A 22966-nucleotide genomic window follows, 5' to 3' on the forward strand; every position below is an offset into this window, starting at 1 on the left:
TTTGGAAGTTTGTGAACATAAGACTTTGCATCATGAACAGATTTTGTTGTCCTGGGAATAGAAAGCAAAATATTCATGATGAAATGGAAAGAGTTGCTAATCATTCCTTTAGTACTGTATACAGTTATCATTAAATGTTAAAGACACTCCATTGTTTTTTTTTTTTTAAATATGCTCATTTTCCAGCTCCGCTGGAGTTAAATACTTGATTTTTACTGTTTTGGAATCCATTCAGCTAATCTCCGGGGCTGGCAGTACCACTTTTAGCATAGCTTAGCATAATCCATTTAATCTGATAAGACCATTAGCATCACGCAAAAAAACTTAATAGCCAAACCAAATATTTTTCCTATTTAAAACTTGACTCTTCTGTAGTTACATCATGTACTAAGACTGACTGAAAATTAAAAGTTGCAATTTTCTAGGAAGACATGGCTAGGTACTGTACTCTTATTCTGGCATAATAATCAAGGACTTTGCTGCCGTAACATGGCTACAGCAGGTACAATGATATTACGCAGTGCCTGGAAATTGTCTCCTGCCATTAAAAGTTACTAAGTGGCGATTCACATTTCGCGTCTAAAACCATGAGGAAAATGTGACCATTGGTTGGTTCTTGTCACATGACATGCGGTGCACTTGCAGCATTCTAAAAAGTTGAAATGTTTTTACCTCAATGCGCCTGGGAAAAAAAGCATGTCGAACCACGTAAGCGCCCGTATCATGCGCCTACATTTCAAATAAAAAACTTGAGTGCGCATAAGACGCAATATGTGAACTGTCTGTAAGGGGGCTATTTTCGGCTGCTGCGTAATATCATTGTGCCTCCTGCAGCAATGTTACGGCAGCAAAGTCCTTAATTATTATGCCAGAATGAGAGTATGGTTCCTAACCATATCTGCCTAGAAAATTACAACTTTAAATTTTTCAGTTGGTCTTAGTACACGGTTTATCTACAGAAGAGTCAAGTTTTAAATAGGAAAAATATTGAAAATCTTTGGTTATTTTATAGCAAAATGCTAATGGTCTAATCAGATTAATTGGATTATGCGTAGCTATGCTAAAAGTGGTACCGCCAGACCCGGAGACAGAATGGATTCCAAAAATGTAAAAAATCAAATGTTTAACTCTAGGGGAGCTGGAATATGAGCTTATTTTTAAAAAAGTGGAGTGTCCCTTTAACATGCGCTTATGTACAATGAATGTTATGATTTCACTTGTTTACTTGTGAATGATTTGATTTTTAATTTGCTTTGTGTGGAATCAGCAGAGCTCTGATTTTGTGTTTGAAATGCAAAAGACCAAAATCAGTTCCATATTAAAGATAATTTGGAAGTCTGATCACATAAATCTGACTTTGCTTAAGCATCTGTTTTAAAGACAACATCAGCTCAAATCTTTGGCCATCTTGTTTGATTAGTTATTTTAGTTGGAAAGCTTTAGATTGAATTAGCCTTTTGTGCAGATGTTTGTTGTGGTGCGAGTGATGTTGTCTTATCCACGCTTTTATAACACATATCGCACCTGCCTCTCACTGTTAATGAATCCTGGGATTTTAAGTGATATAAGTGAATTCGTAGTTGTTAAAAACTATATTTGAACTTAATAAAAAATTGCAAGCCTTTTTACTTATAAAGTCATTCAGTCCTAGCCCTGTACATTTTCTCTTGGCCTTTAAAGTTACATGTGCATCTTCCTAAATTGTGATTGAGCTGCTTTTTTTTATAGAGTGACGTTCAAACCTAATGTGACAGCGCTCATAAACAAATTGTCTCATCGTCCGTCTCTCTGTTTTCCTTTCAGGTTACTTACTTTCCAGGCTGGAGGGCCAGGCCGGCTCCCCCGAGAAGCCTTTATCTGATCTGGGTCGTCTGTCCTACTTGGCTTATTGGAAAAGTGTCATACTGGAGTACCTGCACAAGCACCCAGATAAGAGTGTGAGCATCAGGGGAATGAGCCGAGCCACGGGCATGTGTCCACATGACATCGCTACCACACTTCAGCAGCTCAACATGATTGATTTCCAGGATGGCAGGTTAGTTTGGCTTTGGTGGTATCTGTCAATCTGACGATTCACTCGCAAGCTTTAAGTGGAGTACAGCATCTTTTACTGGATGTGAAAAACGTATAATTGTTTATGGGTGTGTTTTAATGGTTTCTCGCATAGATCATTCAGGAGCTGTAGTATCCAAATTGCATGCTTAAAACATGGACTAACATTGTACTTTGGCTTGTGTTCATGACACTTTTGTGGAGTTTTGTTTTCGTTTTATTCAATAAATCGCCTGTTTTTGATATCGCTACTTTCAGTTTAGACTATGCGCAGAAAACACTGATTTGCATGTCTGTACATGAAGCTCTACCGTATTGTTTAGATGGATTTATGATATGGTGTTTGTTCTGAATGTCATTTCAAACATTCCTTTCTGTTTGTGCATTAAAGGTTTGTTATCATGCGAAGACATCAGCTCATTCAGGATCACATGGAAAGACTGAGGGCAAAGCCTCGACTTCATGAGGTTGACCCAGACTGCCTGAGATGGACTCCAGTTTTTGTGTGCAGAAGCCCATCAGAGGTGCTGCTGGGAACTGTGACACAGGTAGCCATGGCTTTAAGGTTTTTTCATGATTCGATTTGGTGCTCCAATGAAAGCTTATACTGTTAGCAAAACCGTTTTATTGATGTTGTTTGTCTGTCCAAGCACAAATTGGTCTCATAAAAAATTGTGTTTGCTTGATGCGGAGTGATCGAACCCACTTTTTAAAAATGCACCTTTCATGGTTCCTGTATAAATAAACCACCCATTTATTTGCTCTTCCCAGCATGTGCAGAGCCTTTATTTGTATGATGCACTCTGCGACTTGCAGTCCAGTTTAAAATTACAGTGGTCTCGCATCAAATTGATACGTTCTTGGTTTGTTGCATTAACTTTTTGCAACAGATAATGCAGTAGAAACTCCAGTAAAAAGTCTTTCTTTTGGCCTCCGACTAAACTCGACTGTTTTTGCATAATGTTGAACTTAAACAAAATTGATAATGTAAGCAAATTCTGCTCTGGTTTTAAAAAAAACAGACTTTGAGTGTTTGAAACGAACCCTGTACCATAAGCAGATCATGCAGGTTATGTGAAGCATACTGTAGGTCGCTTTCCCTGCGTTATTAGCTATGCAAAAACGCTTGCTTTAAAGTGAGCTAAATTTATCTAATTTGCCTTTTTTCAGAAGTTCAGACTGAGTTCACACAGATAGCTAAAAGCACTTCTAACAGTATCCCAGCTTCCTGAGTGACCTAAATCAAAGCACTGTATTATTAATGCCTCTGAATGTCCCATGAAATGCAATCTTTCACAGCCGCTTAAAAATAAATGTTGCCAAGATCAACGGCTAATCAAGAGACAATCTCTGCGCTGCAGGGGTGCTGTTAAAGCAAAGCGAGATGTTATTTGTCTGCTTGGCTTCGACCGGTACACATTGGCTCATTGTTTGTGTTTATGTGGACTTACAGGCTGGAGAGCGCGCAGACTGCAGTACATCGACCAAGAGCAGAGCAACAGGGATGGGTTACACCAGCAGACCTCCTTTAACCAAATGCAAGAACTTTAGCAGGAGATACTCAGATCCACATTTCGCAAACAATGCTGGGAAAGAGTTGGAAGCGAGCGAGGAAAGCAGCAGTGAAGATGAGGATGATGATGAAGATGATGTCGACTCAATCAAATCCCAGTCTGGGCAGGGCTTTAAGAGAAAGGTAAAGATGAGATTCTCTGGTTTGGTGGTTTGGAAGACATGCATTTATTATGTGGTTTTTACGGATCCTCCTTTTATGCTCAAGTATCCAGTGGCCACGTACACACCAAAGTTTTGGCAGCATTATTTGCATTTAAATGAGGGAGGGAATCTCGGTGTATATGGAATATAGAAATGCCTTTGTGCACTAAAACGAAACATGGGAGCTCGTACATGAGATCCCAATTTAACAAATGTACTCGTAAAATACAAATCAAATGCGAGCAACTGCAGTGAATTAAGGCAATATTAATGATTTGTGTCTTATCTTCCTTTTATATTTCTAGTGTCTAAAGTGATGACAGTTTTTTGACACCAGCTGTTATCAAGTTTTCAGTTCAGATTTAATAAAAAAGTGGTTGTCACTCACTGCTTTTTTCTGAAGTGAATGCAGTTGTTCATAGCTGAAACCTTTATGTAAGCAGTATTTGGGATTTGGATGGAAAAAATCAAGATCCCTCTTTTGCAGAAATTTCCAGCATTCCTTAAACCCATAAGTAATATTATTTGTATGATTTGTGTGGGAACTATTAGCTCTCAATCACCACGTAATGCTGCACAGTTGTTTGCATTGGGGTACTGCTATCCCAGAATGCCTGGGGGAGAGTGTGTTGTGAGGAACTTGTGGTCAGCTTGATTTCGCACACACTCATTTGAGGTTTTGGGCAGGCTAAGCTTTCCAAATGAATGGCCTGTGGTGCAGGCACTGTGGTCTAAATGATGGGCTTTTGCATTTAGATCATGAAGCAACCCATTCACAAAGCGGCCACATTTCCCTATGTTTAGCATCACCCTTGACCGTATCTGTCTCCTCCAAACCTCTGCTTTTTGGATTAGAGGGCACCGGGGACAATTTGACAAAAAAGTGGCCCTCTTTTGCCGCGACAGTTGTTAAGCCTAACAGGCTTTGACATCTTCTTACATTTATTCCATTCTCCGAGCATAAGTTGTTCTCAAACATACATTAAGCACTTTAGTAAATGTTGTAAATGTATTTTTCTTCTTCAGCGGACACCCACTCTGAGACGGAAGAGAGGGCGAAGGAGAACGCGAATTAACAGCAGTGTCACTACAGAGACCATCTCGGAGAGAACAGAGGTGTTGGATGAGCCCTTTGACAATTCGGATGTAGAGAGTCCTCTGCCACAGCCCAGCAGAAGGGGAGGCAGTGAGGATGAGGAAGAGCAGAGAAGAGTAGCCGTGCGGCGGCCTGGGCGACCAAGGAGACGTGTAGATGACAATCACTCAAACCAATGTAAAGGAGGAAGTGTGGAAGGTAAAGCAATACATGTTAATATTTTATTAGAACTGTCAACATGTGATTTTATCTTAAAACATTCATTCAGTTCGGTTTTCTAAAAATGTATCGCATTGTTCATTTTAATTATTACAGATTTGGTGTTTATGCATTTTGATAAAGCTTGATTGATATATACTTATCTCATTAGGCCTGCTTAGTTTTCTTTCCTTATAGATAGCACTGAATGCATTAACATCTTAAAATCAAATATCATTGTAATAATTGAATCATTTTGGCAGCCCGACATTTTTCATTTTGCTTGAATGCAAAAAATTAATCTATTGTTTGTTTGTTTCTGTAGCAGTAAAAAAGGACAATCCTCGTACAGTTAAACGGAAGAAAGGCTGGCCCAAAGGTGTCAAGCGTGGCCCACCAAAATGGAGACTGAAGGAGCGCAAAATGGGTTTTAAGCTCAACCTCTACACACCTCCTGAAACACCTATGGTCACGGTGGAGCAGGAGGAGCAGGCCGCCAGCCCTGCCTCGTTCTCAGAACCATGTGAGTCCTACAGAGATCCGAGGCCGGAGAACCGGGAGCTGGACGCCTGCGTTTCAGAGGCCCACAGCCCCGAACAACCCGAGCCTCATAAGGTCAACGAGGATGAATCCACAGATAAGTCTGACACTGTGGAAAATTCTCCATGTGATGATGAGAATACTGAGACAACTGGTACAATGGACTATGCTGAACAGTCGACTCAAAATCAAGAGGAAGTCAATGACCTGAAGCCAGAGGTTGAAGCAGATAGCAGGGTTGAAAAGAGAGAACGAGATGAGGAAGAGGATGAGGACGAAGAGCCCGAACCAGGTCGCGTGGACGATCACGATGCAGATGATGAAGATGATAGCCACGAAAAGAGAATTGAGGACCCATTGCCAGTACCAGAAAGAGTCCTTAGTGAAGACTTGGAGCCAGTTACAACACCCAGTAATGATAATAATGCTGAATTGCAGCCAAACTCTGTGGATGCACCTCTTCATTGCTCGACAGAGCTTGCATCTGAGAGCGCTCTCACTGACATGGACATTCAACAGGGTGACACTGTGGACTCCGATCATCCTCCAGACTCAGAAACTGAGGAAGAGGACAACGGTCAGAAGCCTGATGAAAAGCATACTGGCCCGTTGACCCCTGCGATTAAAGAGGATCATAACCTTTGCCCTGAGCTTGACATGGAGACTGCCCAGGCGGTTCAGTCTCTGACTCAAGATTCGGAGCAGGAGAGGCACTTTCAGGACTGCGTGGAGACTCAGGAGGCTTGCCACAGCCTACAGAGGTATGTGCACGTAGAGCAGAGTCCTCAGATGACCCCCGTGGATGACTGCCAGCAGTCGGATCACAGCAGCCCTCTGTCTTCTGTCCATTCACACCCAAGTCAATCTGTACGATCAGTCAACAGCCCAGCGGTGTCGATTTTGGAAAGCGGTTACACGCAGATCAGCCCCGATCAGGGTACCGCCGTCTCCGTGCATTCGCTTCACAACAACATGGAGACCAGCCCGATCATGGACGTGCCATCCGTGTCGGACCATTCCCAGCAGGTGGTGGACAGTGGCTTCAGTGACCTGGGCAGCATAGAGAGCACCACTGAGAATTACGAGAACCCCAGCAGTTATGACTCCACGCTGGGTAACAGCATTTGTGGCACGGGAGCAGGAGCTGGCGCCTCCTCCCAGAGCAGCTGTTCCTATGGCAACCTCTCCTCCGGTGGCAGCCACAGTCAGAGCAGCTGTGCTGTGTCCCAGCAGATGGCCGTTCCTGTGGTGAACAATACTGGCGCCTGCAGCATGCTCCAGCAAACCAGCATGAGCTCCCCTCAGGGATGCAATGTGAAGTCGCCACAAGGTTGTGTGCCCGAGAGGCAGCCCAGCCATACGCACGGACACGGGCACGGACACGGCCATAGCCACAATCATCACCTCAGCCATCACCAGCACCATCCGCACCATCCTCAACATCACCAACATCCGCAACATCAGTACCAGCAGCCTCTTTCGCACTGCTCCATGCCTGCTAGTTTTCCTCCACCCATGCAGCTGTCTGACATCCAAGAATCCAACAACCCCTCCACTAATCTGGGCTTGTATGACCGAATGGGCCAGGGCGAGTACGGAGGCGGACACTACGGTCAGCCCTCGGCTACATTCAGCCTGGCTAAACTCCAACAGCTCACCAATACCCTTATGGACAATCCCCTACCCTTTAGCCATTCTGCCTCGCACTCCATCACATCCTATGCAAACAACAACGGCTCGTTGTCCTCGCAGCTCGGCCCTCACAATCCCACGTTGGTGTCGCTGTCTCAGCCTCCGCACTCGGGCGGAGGACCTCAATCACAGGCTACTGTGACTCCTCCCCCCAACATGAATTCACCGTCTATGATGCTGCAGCGCAACATGGCCACATCCAACATGAACTTGGGCCCTTCTCAGAGACTCCAAACCCAAATGCCCCCCAAGAATCATCATCACCACCATCATCCCGTGTCCATTCGCTCCAAATCGGCCCCTTTGCCACCCCACCACCAGCAGCAGATGTACGGTAGGGGTCCTCAGACTGTAGCCATGCAGGCTCCCGGAAGGACGCTGGCTATGCCGCCACGGATGAACATGGGGGTCAACCTCATGCCGGCTCCGGCCTACAACGTCAACTCGATGAACGTAAATATGGCGCCTCTTAACGCAATGAACACTTACAGAGTGACTCAGCCCATGATGAACGGGGGCTACCATGGCAATCCTACCTATATGAATCAATCTCCGCAGTACTCTATGCAGATGGGCATGATGGGTACTCAGCCTTACCCACAGCAGCCCATGCAGGCCCCTCCCCATGGCAATATGATGTACAGCCCGGCGGGTCATCATGGTTACGTGAATACCGGCATGTCCAAACAACCCTTAAATGGACCTTATATGAGACGATAATCAGCGACCCGATGAAAGGGTCATGATGTTAAAAAGTCAGTTAGTTGACTTTGAGGTATTTTGTTTATTCTTGTTTTCATTGTTCGCTTTTATGGATCTTTCTGAAAGAACCAGCACTTGGTAAGAATGCAAAAAACCTTTTGTTTATTGGCTAAATTTTAGCTTTTTCCCCTATTTATGGGAAGCCTTACAGCATACGATTTAAAAATGTAACATTTGCGTAAGAGTAAATCTCCCCCGAACTGCATTGCAGTTGAATGGAGGTTAGATTTTCTTTAAGTTGGAACCTGCATTATGGAACCTTTAAATGTGCCTGCATTGTATGTTTTTGGACAAAAGAGCCTTTTCAATGTACCTTTAGCAATCGCAAGGTTATATATGTAAGTCTGTACTCATGCCTTCATATTATTTAAATTATTGTAAATCTACTTTTATATTTTTTTAAATGTAAGGTTATACTTAGCATGCTATAACGTCTTTGTTAGTGACAGTGCATCAAAGTAGTACTGTACAGTGTTGTGCTTAATAGCAAGCGATTTTCTATTAAATGTATGGCCTTGGTTAGGTTTCCCTCGTATGGAAGGAAAAAATTAAACTCTATTTTTGTTGATTCTAATAATACTGTAAAGATTTGAAAACATTGTCACGTTCGGCTTGAAAAGTTCTATTGCTAATTGTGTATAATTTGTTACTTTATAACAAGTTTCTTTACCCGAGGCAGCTTTCTGTTTTTATACGATTTAAAGCAATTTCTGTCACGATAGCAAAGAGCAGTAAATGTCAGTATTTGTACATGTACTGTAGAAATCGAAATCACGGGGAAGGGTAAAGGAAAACATTTCAAGGGGCAGAGTTGCAAAATTATTATCGTGTCAATTTACTCCAAAGTCGGTCTTTTATGAAATGCCTTTAAACTTACATTTTCATTCCATCTGTAGATTTTTTTTATCTTTATAAAACATCTGATTTATATTTTACTGAAATGTAGAGCAGTAGCCTTGTTGATAGACAAAACAGATGGCATGTAAAAAGGTAAATTGTATCTGTGTCTGTTTGTATAGCTTATTTTGTAGCCTTTGTACCTGTACAGAATGGCAGTTTGACGTAAGAAGGATATCCTGACTGTACTAATTACCAGAGCAACAGTCCTGTATTTATGAGTTACCTTTTTAGTCGGTCACTTAAATGCTGTACATTTTAGCAGAAAATAAATTATGATGAGCCACTGACAGACTTGAAAGTGTGTATGGACTCTCTGTTTTCAAACTCATCTTGTTTGCCGTGACTTCTTTTGTACTTTGCTCTTTCTTTTTTCCAAACAAAACTATTTCTACTCATTTATTTCCAAACATGACAATTAAGGAGTAACACATACAGCCAACTAGTTGTAGTCACAGTACAAACTCTGACAGGGTCTTATCACCCTACACTCTTAGAAATAATGGTCAAAATATGTCACCTGGGCAGTACCCTTTAAAAAGGTCCTAATAGGCAAGGGCAAGTTTATTTGTATAGCACATTTCATACACAGCGGTCATTCAAAGTGCTTTACATAAAAATGAGAAAACAATGTATAAGAGAAAAAAAATTGTAGAGATAAGAGAAACAAAAAATCAAAGATACATGAGAATTTGAAATATCAATTAAAAGGAAATAAATGTGATTTTTATAAAAACTGTTTAAATGTGTGAAAAAGAATAAAAACGGAATAAAAGAATAAAAACAAGAGAAAAAAATATGAACTATTATGTATATTTTTGAGGATACTTATATGTATCTTTGAGATACTAATAAACTCTCTTGCACCAATGTGTACTTCTAAGGTAGCCTACTAAAGTGGTGCAAAAGCTGTACTTTTCTGAAAGCGTACAGTTCCAGTGACAGCTGGGGTAAATATTTTGACTTTTTTTCCCGAAGTAGTGTAGTGGTGCCTGGAAAAGTGGGTATACTCCATTTATGCCCCCATTTTATAAAGCGGCCCAACTAAGGTTAATTAGCCTGTGTTATAAATAGTGACATGTAAGACTACTCTTGCATATTTAGTTCACTCCAGTATTGTCACTTAACAACTTCTGCTTGACTTCTCAGTGTAACGATCATTATTTAATTATTAATTAAGATTTAAAACTTTGTATACCTGCGTATTCCACTGGTTGTCCTGCTTATACAGCTTCTTGCCACATGAGTAAATCATTGGCCACAAAACATTGATTGGAAATGTTTTATAAGCTTATTTTTAAGAAATGCAAACCTTCCACGATTACACAAATTTCTTAACTTTAAAGAGCTAAAAAACAATGTTATTTTGTGTATTTGTTATAATACAATGTGTTTGCGTGGTTTATGGTTATTTTCCACATACCGTAGATTTTTGTAGCTCCAGATTTCACTCTCTCCCTGAAACGCACGGATTTGAAAATCTCTGTGTCCCTGATTGGCCAGAAAATCTGAACATTTTGATTGGCCTGAATACCTCTGATATCAGCCAGAAACGGGACGCTCCTTACCATGTTTGAAAGATTTGGTTGCTAACAGGAGTTAATTTACAGGCTGTGAGTCCGAAGCGGGAGGAACTAATCACCAATCCCTGGAAGTAAACTGTTGCCTACAATCCGTGTGTTTGTTGTAGTCCAAGAAAAGAGATTTACGTGAGATGATAACTCGCATCATCATTTACTTTGTTACTATGTACCTTTTGCATATTGTTAACATGTACTAATATACAATTACACACCAAAGGAAATTTAAAAACGTGAATCGGACAATAGGTGCCCTTTAAACCAAGGTAAAGTACAAAAACGTGAACATGCAACATGTATCAAACTGCACGGGTGAAGATCTGTACCTGGCTGAGACTGTGTTATCAGTTTCAGGTAGCTGTTATTAGGGAAATATTGATCTCTGAATGTTGCTTCTGGCCAATCAGAATCAAGGATTTCAGAGCACTGTGTATTAAGCGGCCTTCATATACCCTTATTTCCTGAATAAAGAATCTGATGCTTTTGAATTTGTTCATTTCAAAGTCTAATCGATATTACTAAAGCACATGAATCAAATACATTATTGCAGTGAAAACAATGCTTTTTTAAGTATTCAATTCAAAGTATATCAGCAACAAAATTAATGTCTCTATCATTGAAAAATCATTTTAGAAAAGATCTCTCAGGAACAAATTCTGTTTTCAGGCATCTCATTTGAATTCTACAGGGCTCTGCTGATTGAGTCCTTGAGTGTCTGTTACTTCGCTCTTATCTAAAGAGATTTAACATGCCCTGTCTCTCTCTTTACTTACTTTCTGCTTTGCTGAGTGCATGGTCAATAGATTGAGCTCCAGGGTAGAGAAACTCAGAGAGGTTTGAAGAAGGTGTGTACTATAGGTCTATAGAGTAATCAATGGTCAGTCTTCAGTTAACAACATCATTCAATTTCCCTTTTTCGCATAGAGGATGTTTCGTTCTCTGTTTCTTAAGTCGGTGGCGGTCTATACTTGTCATCAAGTTCAGCAAAATCTACGCAAAACCTGGAACACTTGCAAACCTCGCATTTTGTGGTGTGAAAAAGTAAATATCATACGTTAACATTCTTCACATACTGTACTAGCATGGTTTAAATTAAATGTAATATGCATGATTTAGTATTTGTGAATATTCTCCTTTGCCTTCATTTCTCCAGGTCAAATTCTCTAAAAGCATTTTTTCTTACTATTTGTGAACACACAACTTTTACTACTTGAAATGAACATCATGTAACATTCATCTTTTTAACTGGTTTTATAGGCTTGTGTTGTAATTACATGTCAGCGTGTTATGGTTTTAATCCAGCTAATAAGGGACCTGCAGATGTCAAAGCTGTTTTCTGATCTACAAGCTCTATTGGTTCAGCCTGAAAGCAAACACTTGACTGTAATTATTTTCACAAGTCATACCGTGTCAGTATCTTAAAGCTTCATTGCTGTAAGAGCCTGCAAGCATGCATGATCGCACTGATATGACAGTTAAAGTACTCTGTCAAAACAGATGTCAGTTTTTGGTAGATGTGCAAATAAGTGCTATAGTTTGTTGGAACGTTGCTTAGCAAAGATGGGGGCTTTACCCTCATAAAATAAAGATTACGATCAAAACTGCCATCAGTGCCCACTTTTCCCCTCATTCCAAATACATGACTGTTTTTTTTTCAAAATGTGCAATTAAAGGTGTCAGTCTGTAGACAGAAAAAAATCTCAACTAATGTAATCCCCTAACATTAGGTTCTTAACTCAAGTATGCAGCCTTACAGTAGGTTTATACTGAGCAAACTGCCTGGTTGCTTGGCCCAGAATAGAACATTGAAATTATATTTTTAGGCTATTGATCTTTGAGTCCTGACCTCGGTTACATGGCATGATAAGGAAGTTGCACATTTGAATCTCACTACAACTTGATATTGTGGTGTCCCCAAGCTCTCGATGTTCATTTGCTTTAGCATACAGCGCAGTTTCCAACACTAATATCCTGCTGCGGTCATCGTAACTGAATATGGGTGTGTTTGAGGAACGTCTCGTGGACTAAATCTTAACATGTGGCAGTTTTAAAGACTGCACCTGGGTCGAAAACAATCTATGTTCCAACACAAATACGACCAAAAGAGGCGTTTGCTAAGCGCATCTACCGGCAACAGGTGAAACTTAAAATATTAGGGTATGAAAGTGTATATATATATATATATATATATATATATATAGGGGTATAATGTTCAAGACGACATGTACTAGGATATGATTTTCAATTTAAACCGGATTAATTGTATTTTATTACACATTACACTATTTTAGGCATTATGGGCAAATAACATTTATTTATTATATAATATAAATAAAACACAGCATACAAAACGGTCATAACTTGAAATATTCTAAGTGTATAAAGGTCAAATGATTGATCTATGAAGAAAAGATGCAAAAGTTATCAGACTCCACTAAAAAATTCATGGGTCTCATAAAATCCTTTCTAAAACTTTATGTGATATTTTAATATTATGTGATATCTTATAATATTAAAATATTAAGAATTATAAAACAATGTTACCTTTATAAATCACAGATCACCTGCAAGTGTGCGTACTTGTATCATCCTCAAATCCCACCCTGCAAGCCCATTTTCCCGTCAAATTCGTTTGATTATAGATCACAACCTTTGCGTGGGAACTGGCGTACGCACGCTTTATAAATAAAAGACCTTGTAACCCTGTCAGTCCAAATCTGTTTTTGGTGCATATTTGATTTGACAGACTCACTGTCCACACTGTATATCACAACTGTTCGGATCCGATCTGTGCGTCCTGTAGCGTTCTGCCATTTTCCGGATTATCTGCACTGTTTCTATGGCAATGATGTCGCGCTGGCACGACAATCTGCCTCAACATCTGACATGTTTACGTTTTACATGGCGCGACAACATGGTGTAACCGAAAAGCTACTCAAATGCGATCAGAGCGGTTAGACTGAAATGGATTTCAAACCACCTCTGGATGTAGCCTGAAATGGATTAGAAAAAAAACGGTGTGAACAAGACTGGTGCCAGAAGAAGCGATGATACATATTTGATTGTGAAATTCGATTGGCTCTGGGATGTCTCGTATGACTGAATGCACTATTAAATCAGCTAAGAATTTGAAACACTATTGGCTCTCGCGGTAGATTGCGTCATGTTCTGGTTTATGTTTGAATTAGATTTGATTGTGTGCATTGCATTTATGGATTTCTTCATATAAAGTAATCGTATGGCTTCAGATCGCAAGGTTTGCAATGCAATTGTATGTAATAAATTCCCGGGACTGTACTTTTTTGGGTACAAAAACCTTTTTGGGTACTTTTTCCAGATTTTACTCTCTTCCTGGAATCCACAAATTTGAAAAGCTCTGTGTCCCTGATTGGCCAGCTAATCTGTACGTTGTGATTGGTCTGAATACCTCTGACATCTGCTGAAAATGTGACGCTTCTTACCATGTTTGAAAAATTCACTCACAATGCAATGCTAACAGGAGGTAACTTACAGGCTGTGAGTCCGAAGCGGGAGGAATTATAATAATGTCGGTCTTTACTACACTCTAAAAAAACAAACGGTGCTATATAGCACCAAAACAATTGCTTTGGATCGTAACCATAGAAGAACCATTTTAGTGCCATATAGCACCGGTGAAGAACCAGTGAAGCACCAGTGTAGAACCATATAGGGGCCATATAGCACCACATATGGTTCTACATAGCACTATATGGTTCTACACAGGTGCTTCACTGGTGCTTCACTGGTGCTTCACTGGTTCTTCACCGGTGCTATATGGCACTAAAAATGGTTCTTCTATCGTTACGATCCAAAGCAACTGTTTTGGTGCTATATAGCACCGTTTGTTTTTTAGAGTGTACATCACCAATCCCAGGAAGTAAACTGTTGCCTACAATCTGTGTGTTTGTTGTAGTCCAAGAAAAGAGATTTACGTTGGAGACAATAACTCGCGTCATCGTTTACTTTGGGGTTTGTACTTTTTGCATAACGTTAACATGTACTAATACACACTCACACACCAAAAGAAATGTCAAATCGTGAATCGGACCATTGGTGCCTTTGAAATGTAACCACAGGTTGTATAAGCTACTGGCCACTAGAGGGCACTAATCCCTTATACCTAACTTTACGTTGTAATAAGGTGCTTGCACAAAAACTATGAGGTAGTTCTTTTTGTCAACAAGAGTTGTTGCTGTGAATGTCAATGCTTTGACTATAATATGTGACACTGACAGTGCACAGCTAAAATCTATTTTTTGTCATTTACTATTACTACAACATTCTGAAATATAACCTTGATGTCTTTAATAATGATTAAGTCAAAGATTGAATTCAGTCTCATGATTAGATTATAAGACTTTAGTCTGGATTTCACAGACCGGGTCACATACAGTATGTGTACAGGGCATCAAATGTACACGTCTAGAATGATCATTCATTTTCTGATCACAGATTGTGCTTGTGTTGGTCGTGTTTGTGCTTCATGAATTGTGACAGATACGAGCGAGAAAGACGGCTGATTCAGTCAAAGGCCAATAAATCTGACTTTTGTCCCAGACGAGATGGTAAAGCCCAGGCCCAATTCTACCAGCCAATTATTCCCTTCTTACACAGGCTGCTAGGAGCCCTCCTACAGGCAGCTGTCCTTCCTGGCACCCAGTGACTAAATTTGACAAAAATAGGAAATCTCTATAGAGCGGCGCTTGTAATTTAATCCAAAAGGTGTTTCTTTTTTGAACCGAGTTTAACGCAGTCTCTGTAATACGAGCTTGGCCGCTGCAAATGGAATGGTAATTGCTTTTCGCTTCCCAGATATGTGAAAAGGACACATGAATCATCTCCGGAGAGGGATGGTTTTCAAAACCATCAGCACTGGATGTTTTTCCCCCTCCTCTCATCCTCAGTCACAACCATCACTCACCTTGACAGCGAAGTCATTAAATTGGTGATGTTGAATTCTTTTTACTGTTTTGTCAGGTTCACTTATTCCTTCAACCTTGAAATCTTCTTTCTTTTCCACCGAAGCGGCTCTATTAATGCGAAACGAGCTTTTAATTTTCATGAATTTCAAATCATTCAGGCACACACATTCTGCCATTAGACACTGCGTTTTATGTACTTCTTTTAAAATACATTTTAACCTCTGTAATGTAGAAAATGTAAAGAATTATGTTTGCAGCAGGGCGGTATTCTTCATGCCCGATAGATCCGCACAATAGCTACAATATTTATAGCTTCTCTCTGTGGAAAGAAGATTATAGCCGTACCACATTACAGCAGTTCATCCTTGACATATTTGACATACAGTAAAGCTGTATGTGTGTCTAAAAGCATTGCTAGTAGTATTGCTAATACTTCTTGTGGACAAAACTGTTGCATGTAACTAATCCCACGCAGTTTATGCCAGTAATCATGTGGATTGAAAAAGTGTGCTTGTATTTATTCAAGAAAGATTTGCCCTAAAAAATGCATCCTCCTAGAAACACCTAGCAACCATTTAAACATGATGCAAGCACCACGCACATATTCTTTAGTTGGTTATGTGTTCCTCTCTGTGCTTAAATGTTCATCCAGAGCTCTCAGCTGTTCTAGAAAGCCTGAGTTGGGGCAGATGTCCCTGTTCAACCTAACAGCGATGATGGCATCCGTGAGGGTGAGATCCTTGCAGATCATAAGGAAAGCCAAAACCAAAGCTCCAGAGCGACTGACTCCCATCGCGCAGTGGACCAACACCTTCCCTGCAGCACAGAAAAACCTCCTCACTTCTTCTACAATTGAATATATTTACTCATCATTACAATGACCGTATTCCCTGCTGTCCTTGCACTGTTCCACTCTTGCTCGCCCTCTGCTTATTTTAGTATAACAGGCTTACAGATGTAATCAATTGGGAGGTCATGGAAGTCAGACTTGCCGTTTTGAGCGAGTGCAGATTTAATGAAGGATGCAGCAGAGCTGAAATACTGGCTTAAATCGAACTGTGGATGATCTGAAGCCTCTATTCCAAAATAAGTTATGTTCATGTCTGAGTAGAATCGAGCGCCTGTGTTGATGCGATGGGCACCGTCAGCACAGTTTACAATGTGTGTGATTCCCAATTCGGCTAGGAGTCGTTTATCACGTGCCGATGACCTGAAATGATCAACAAATAACATTTGATAACGTCATTTACGTACACAAATTAAACTTTAAAGGGACACTCCACTTTTTTTAAAATATGATTAATTTCCAGCTCCCCTAGAGTTAAGCATTTGATTTTTACCTGTTTTAAATCTATTCAGCTGATCTCTGGGTCTGGCGCTAGCACTTTTAGCATAGCTTAGCACAATCCATTGAATCTGATTAGACCATTAGCATCACGCTAAAAAAATAACCAAAGCTTTTCGATATTTTACCTATTTAAAACTTGACTTTTCTGTAGTAACATGGTATACAAAGACAGACGAAAAAATTAAAAGTTGAAATTTTTTAGGCAGATTTGGCTAGGAACTATGCTCTCAAACTGGCGTAATAAATCAAGGACTTTGCTGATGTATCATGGCTGCAGCAGGCGTAGTGATATTATACACTGCCAGAATATAGTCCCCTGCTATTGAAAGTTACTAAGGGGACTATTTTCGGCTGCTGGGGTAATATCATTGCGCCTGCTGCAGTCATGTTACGGCAGCAAAGTCTTTGATTATTATGTCAGAATGAGAGTATAGTTCCTAGCCATATCTGTCTAGAAAATTTCAACTTTTAATTTTCTGTCGGTCTTAGTACACGATGTAACTACAGAAGAGTCAAGTTTTAAATAGGTAAAATATCAAAACTCTTTGGTTATTTTTGAGCGGGATGCTAATGGTCTAATCAGATTCTATGGATTGTGCTTAGCTATGCTAAAAGTGCTAGAACCAGACCCGGAGATCAGCTGAATGGATTCCAAAACGGTAAGAATCAAATGTTTAACTCTAGGGGAGCTGACAAATTAGCATATTTTAATAAAAAGTGTAGTGTCCCTTTAAAGGAGCACTATAAGTTGTGCAATACCTTGTGTGAATACTAAAAACTGTATAGTGTGAAAATTTGCATTTTAATAATATGTTTTTTCTTAAAATATGTATGATGCTTTGTTACTTACTCATCTCCTATATACAGGCCAGGCCATATGTGACTGACAGGTCCAAAACGTTGTCTGTTGGTCAGCAGCAGACTCATCAGGTCAGATATAGATGTCGTTGTGTATTCGGCTTGAAAGCGAAATGCCTGTTGAGTTGTTCTGTTCACAAAATGAATTAGAAATCCCTGGGATGAATGATAATGTTACAATTTTAGGTAATTCAGTGCACATGTTATGAGCCATGCATATTTGTCCCTGGAACCATTTGTAATTAATGTTATTAAACATATTAGGCTGACCTTTCTGCTTCTGCAGTCATTTTTTATTTCAATAGCCACCGGTGGGAAATTCGGTGAAAATGAACGGATGGTCTCTTTTAAAAACAAAACACTACATAATTCCTGAGGTACATTGGGATTTATTTGATTGCAGCAAGACAACCTGCAGCCTTTCAGAAGGAACAATGTGGTGAAATTTATTTTTTTAGTTCCACTAGGACTGAGAAATTAAATGCAACCATCTTGTTTGATCATCAATTACAGTACATGACAAATATCCATGGGTCACATTGCCAACGCATTTGAGCAGAAACTGTAAATATGTCCGAGCATATGATACTCATTAGAAAGTCACTACAGGGGACCGACCCTTAAGACATTTAGCCATGCATGCCTCTTCCACCTTCCAATGATAAAGAGCAAGCCACAACCGTTTCATTTTACTCCAGTAAAATAGCAAAACATGCTCGCTGGCTCATTTTGAGTCGAGTTCAAAGTCTATCTCATCTGGAACGGATTTTTTAAAACCTGCCATTTATTTGTGACCCCGCTGCCCTTTAGAAGTTCTTTACTATTAACGGGGAAACCCTTTAGTTTTGCTTTCTGATACCCATTTTGCTGCTGCATTATGAAGGATATTAGCAAATAACATCAGGCCCAATTCGACAAAGGAGGACTTTAAGGGACACGCTCTTGAAATGGGATTTAGCACGTTGTTATCAAGGTTTCAGTTACAATTTGTTAGCTTCCAGTTTTCTCTTCCTCTCACGGACCAGGCTCATGTCGAGGTGTCGAAGCTGGTTAAGAAAGCCGCGATTTGGAAAGATATCCCTGTGCTGGCGTACAGCTTTAATGGCCTCCATTAAAGTCAGATCTTCACAGATCATGAGGAAGGCCAACACCAGGGTGGATGAGCGACTCACTCCCATCAGACAGTGGACAAACACTTTTCCTGAAAAATAGAGCAGATTCAGAAGATGACGACGTTTACGGGTTACAGTTGTAAGTAGAGGGGAGGATCGTAGTACATTACGTTACTTATACTGTCAGTTAGACTTGCTGTTGCCCAAATAATGGATATTATTTGAATATTTGATCTTACTAAAGTCTGTGTGAAGTCATGTCAGAGAATTGTTTCTTAAACACATTATAAATGTATTGCAGAAACATGTTACCAAATGAACTGTGAAGTACTGAATTGTGGAGTGATTACACCTTATACCACGTGTCTGTTGAATGCTCTATTTTGATTGGTTGAGAAATGTTCCACCGGTATGCATTATTTTCGATAACCGCACTCCTAACTTGTCAAATGTATAAAAAAATACACCAGAGCAATGTTAGTGGTAACCATAGTGGAATAATTGACTTCGGTCCTTTGAATTATTTGAAAATAATGCACACCCATGGTGTAACTACGCTTCGCTGCGTGCCGCATTAACACCTTGGGTGTGCATTATTTTCTTATAATTCAATGACCCGTTGTCAATTATTCCTTACTTATACCATAGCTTGTTGGAATATTAAATTCTGATTGGCCAGCAGTGGGGCCGGTGCCTCCTCTAAAAGCAAAATGTGAGTTTGGGGTGTCATGTGTTTGACTTGCCATGTCAATGTGTTTGTTGCATCATGTAAACCTATTTGCATTACACGTCATGTCAAAATATGTGCATATGTCTCTTTTATCATAAACCCTTATTAAGTATCTGTAGCAGGCACCAGGGGCGTCAGTTTGTGTTGAAAAGTGGTGGGGACAAAAGATCAGATGAAAAAACATTACAGCAGGACGGGAAAAATATTGAATAATGACGCATAAAAATGGGCAAAAACACACCAAGCCCACAACGCAACTTATGTGACCCTCGACCACAAAACCAGACATACACTGCAGAAAATGATTTTCAAGAAAAAAAATTAGTATTTTTGTCTTGTTTTCAGTAAAAATATCTAAAATATTTTAAATCAAGATGTTGTTTTTTAATGAGCAAAACGACCCAAGAAAATAAGTCTAGTTTTTAGACCAAAAATATCAAATTTAAGTGATTTTGTGCATTAAACAAGCAAAAAAATCTGCCAATGGAGTAAGCAAAATAATCTTGAAATTTTTATTAAACACTAAATTCAGGAAAAATTTGCTTACCCCATTGGCAGATTTTTTTGCTTGTTTTATGCTCAAAATCACTTAAATTTGATATTTTTGGTCTAAAAACTAGACTTAATTTATCTTAATTTATAAATTTTTTAGATATTTTTACTGAATGCAAGATAAAAATACTAATAATTTTTTTTCTTGAAAATCATTTTTTGCAGTGTGCACTGCAAAAATGACTTTTCTACTTTTTCAGTAGAAATATCTAAAAATTCTTAAATTAAGATGCTTTCTCTTGATGTGCAAAATGACCTAAGAAAATAAGTCTAGTTTTTAGACCAAACATACAATTTAAGTAAACATTTTTGCAGTGTATGTCGCACAGGTATTGCTTTATTTTTCAGAACATTTTAACCAAATGCTTTAAAAAAGTGGTGGGGACAAAATCAGCCATTTCAAAAAGTGGTGGGGACATGTCCCCAGCGTCCCCAGTGTAAATGACACCTATGGCAGGCACGTATTTTGACATTACGCACAATGCATATCAGCCAAGAAAATCCCAACTTCTAATTTTCCATCGGTCTTAGTACATTCTCAAACTTTTTCGCGCGATGCTAATGGTCTAATCAGATTCAATGGATTATGCTAAGCTATGCTAAAAGTGGTATCGCCAGACCCGGAGATGATTGGAAACGGTAAAAATCAAATGTTTAATTCTAAGGGAGCTGGCAAATGAGCCTATTTTCAAAAATGTGGAGTGTTCCTTTAAGGAACATTGATTGTTTTTTTTAACCTCAGCTCACCTTTTTTTGATAAAGCTGCTCGAATAAACCTTGCTACTGGATAGAAGAACACGCTCATCATGAAGTCTGAAGAATCATCTGCCTCCACTGCATAGTAATCTATAGACATGTCTCTGTAAAAGCAAGGTCCAGTGTTGACGTGAGGAGGTCCACTGGCGGCATTCACAATGTGTGTGATCCCCATATTATACAGCATTGGCTTGTCTCGTGCCGCAACCCTGTGAACACGAGAAGTATTGTACACGGCTCAAGCTCTAATGGAGATTTCCATTTGAATAGAAAATCTAATACGCACTCATTGCCAATGTACACATTAGGCCACACTTGGTTGACATGTCCAGTTGGATGTCTGTCAGCCAACAGGAAGTTCTCTAGTTCTGCGACAGATGGTATTTCATAGTCACACAACTGCTTGAGAGACATCCTAGACCTAAAAGAGACCCACACCTTATTTGTTTTGATAATAGATACATCAGCCTTTCCTGGGATGTGTTTTGTCCATGCATGTGCAAGTGTGAAAAATAAATCAAGCGCTTGTAAGATCGCAGCAATATTACACAGGAAGTGCCAAACACACATCACAGGGAACGTTGCTGTTTATATTATCATGCTAATAGACTCAGCATGTAGTTTACATGCATTTCCATTTTTCTTTATTTTAAACAAGCGGAGCCCACCTGAGGACATCGCTTGTGAAATCTTCTGGTTGCTAAGAGGTTGAAAGCACATTGACACTTCACTCCAGCTCTTAACATCATTAAAGAGAATACTGAGGGCTTTTATGAAATATCATTCCACTTGGGATTCCTTGACTGTTGTGGCGAACGTGTTTACAGCTTTGGCATGGATAGGAAAACGTGCAGGTTAGCTTTCGTAAAACGTTGCACTATAAAATGTCTCTTCTTATTCTGAACTTACATTTTGCAGCCAGTCTGTCTTTTTCGCTCTTCTCAGATTGTCTGATCTTCTCTTCTTGGTCAGGGACGCTGTCGACAGCCAGTCCACAGATATGTCTCTCCAGGCTGTTTCTTTTTTTAAATGGTGTATAATTATAAACCTCCCTGGATACAAAGAGCTCTTCCAGGTTTTAGTGGGCAGTCGAGTTTGCCTTTAGAAATCTTTCCCTTGACAATGATTTGAGAGATTTCTGATCTTGAATGTGCAGGTATGCTGTTTATCTTGGCTACAGCCCAAATAATGCAGATGACTCTTGCGGTGCAGAGAAAGCGTGAGGTTGGTAGCTGCTATATATCTTTATCGTCTTTATCATTGGGTAATCTGCATAATCTCGAGGGGTCTCACGTGAAGTCAGCTGTTTAGGTTAAACACTCACAAATCCAGATGTTCCTTTTACATGCCTTAAGGGCGGGTTTTTGATAAATAGGGCAATTTTTGTACATATTGACTAACTGGGGCATATCAGACACCTCTATCATAGATACCATCATCTTCTATTCACTCCTGAAATGCTTTGGTAAATGTGTATAACAGGAGAGTTGTTCTTTCAGTGCCAGTAAAATAAGCTTTGAGCCTCATAGTAATTACAGCTTTATGAAGCTAATAAAAAGGAATTAATGGCCTGAGTGTGAAAGCCGCGTACACCTGTTCCTTCTTAAGATCTACTTATTATGTGCTATTATTGTAACCTCACACATTAAAGAATCACAGTAACTCAAAGCGGATTTTAATATGGACTTAGTTTTGTATTTAAAGTACTTGTTATGGGGATAACAGCAGCATTGTCTTACAAGGATTTGGTTTATGTGATTCAGTCTATGTGATTGATGTTTCCCCAGATGAAAATTTTATCGCTCAGATGTTGCTCAGGAGATCTTATTGAGTTTTCAGTTGTGTTTCATTCAAGTGTAAACTCGGTTTCAGATGTTTCTCTTGAGACCACATTGTTAAAATGCATTAACAGTATGGAGCTGATTATCAGGAATTCTGTAAATATGGGAAATGTTTGAGTTTACGTTAGTGTTGTGGTATGTGAGAGCCGTCTCGGTCAGATTTAATGGTCTCGGGATTTTATTTCAATACCAGTCAAGACCACAACTGGAACTACACCAAATTGCTAGTGCACTGTCAGATTTTGTGTTAACATGTGATTGGATGTAGAACTTCTGGCTTTAAAAGCAGTCAT

The 22966-nt window shown here is 39.6% G+C and overlaps 2 protein-coding genes across 8 annotated transcripts in view; one reads left to right on the forward strand and one right to left on the reverse strand.

Moving 5' to 3' along the window:
* Positions 1-9243, forward strand: part of kat6b (K(lysine) acetyltransferase 6B) — a 38514-nt gene extending 29271 nt beyond the window's left edge. For all 5 annotated transcript variants that reach the window (XM_065296745.2, XM_065296749.2, XM_065296747.2 and 2 more), the window contains exons 13-17: positions 1804-2035; positions 2444-2600; positions 3506-3748; positions 4795-5062; positions 5388-9243. In XM_065296745.2, the coding sequence (XP_065152817.1) occupies positions 1804-2035; positions 2444-2600; positions 3506-3748; positions 4795-5062; positions 5388-8014 (3527 nt within the window). In that variant the 3' untranslated portion in view covers positions 8015-9243. The remainder of the gene's footprint in view (positions 1-1803; positions 2036-2443; positions 2601-3505; positions 3749-4794; positions 5063-5387) is intronic.
* Positions 9244-15691: 6448 nt separating this feature from the next.
* On the reverse strand, positions 15692-21940 carry dusp13a (dual specificity phosphatase 13a). Of its 3 annotated transcripts, XM_065296751.1 has the most exons (8): positions 21742-21940; positions 21501-21659; positions 21119-21253; positions 20824-21041; positions 18667-18883; positions 17675-17812; positions 16469-16686; positions 15694-16292 (listed from the first exon to the last, which is right to left on the reverse strand). In XM_065296751.1, exons 3-8 carry the CDS (start codon positions 21244-21246, stop codon positions 16093-16095), a joined length of 1119 nt encoding a protein of 372 aa, XP_065152823.1. In that variant the 5' UTR covers positions 21247-21253; positions 21501-21659; positions 21742-21940; the 3' UTR covers positions 15694-16092. The 3 variants fall into 3 exon arrangements, with proteins under 3 accessions (XP_065152824.1, XP_065152823.1, XP_065152822.1); XM_065296750.1 differs by lacking the exon at positions 21501-21659 and having other exon boundaries at positions 15695-16292; XM_065296752.1 differs by lacking the exons at positions 21119-21253; positions 21501-21659 and having other exon boundaries at positions 15692-16292.
* Between the last annotated feature and the right edge of the window lie 1026 nt (positions 21941-22966).

The sequence above is a fragment of the Paramisgurnus dabryanus genome, chromosome 20 (assembly GCF_030506205.2).
Source record: "Paramisgurnus dabryanus chromosome 20, PD_genome_1.1, whole genome shotgun sequence".
In the NCBI taxonomy this organism is placed as follows: domain Eukaryota; kingdom Metazoa; phylum Chordata; class Actinopteri; order Cypriniformes; family Cobitidae; genus Paramisgurnus; species Paramisgurnus dabryanus.

Bases quoted from the DNA above. Each gene is read 5' to 3' on its own strand.
- dusp13a (XM_065296750.1), bottom strand. The intron at 18,884-20,823 runs GTGAGCTGAGGT...TCTATTTTTCAG, and splicing joins AGCAGCTTTATCAAAAAAAG to GAAAAGTGTTTGTCCACTGT. The intron at 16,293-16,468 runs GCAAGTCTGACT...TCTGTGCTGCAG, and splicing joins ATCTGCACTCGCTCAAAACG to GGAAGGTGTTGGTCCACTGC.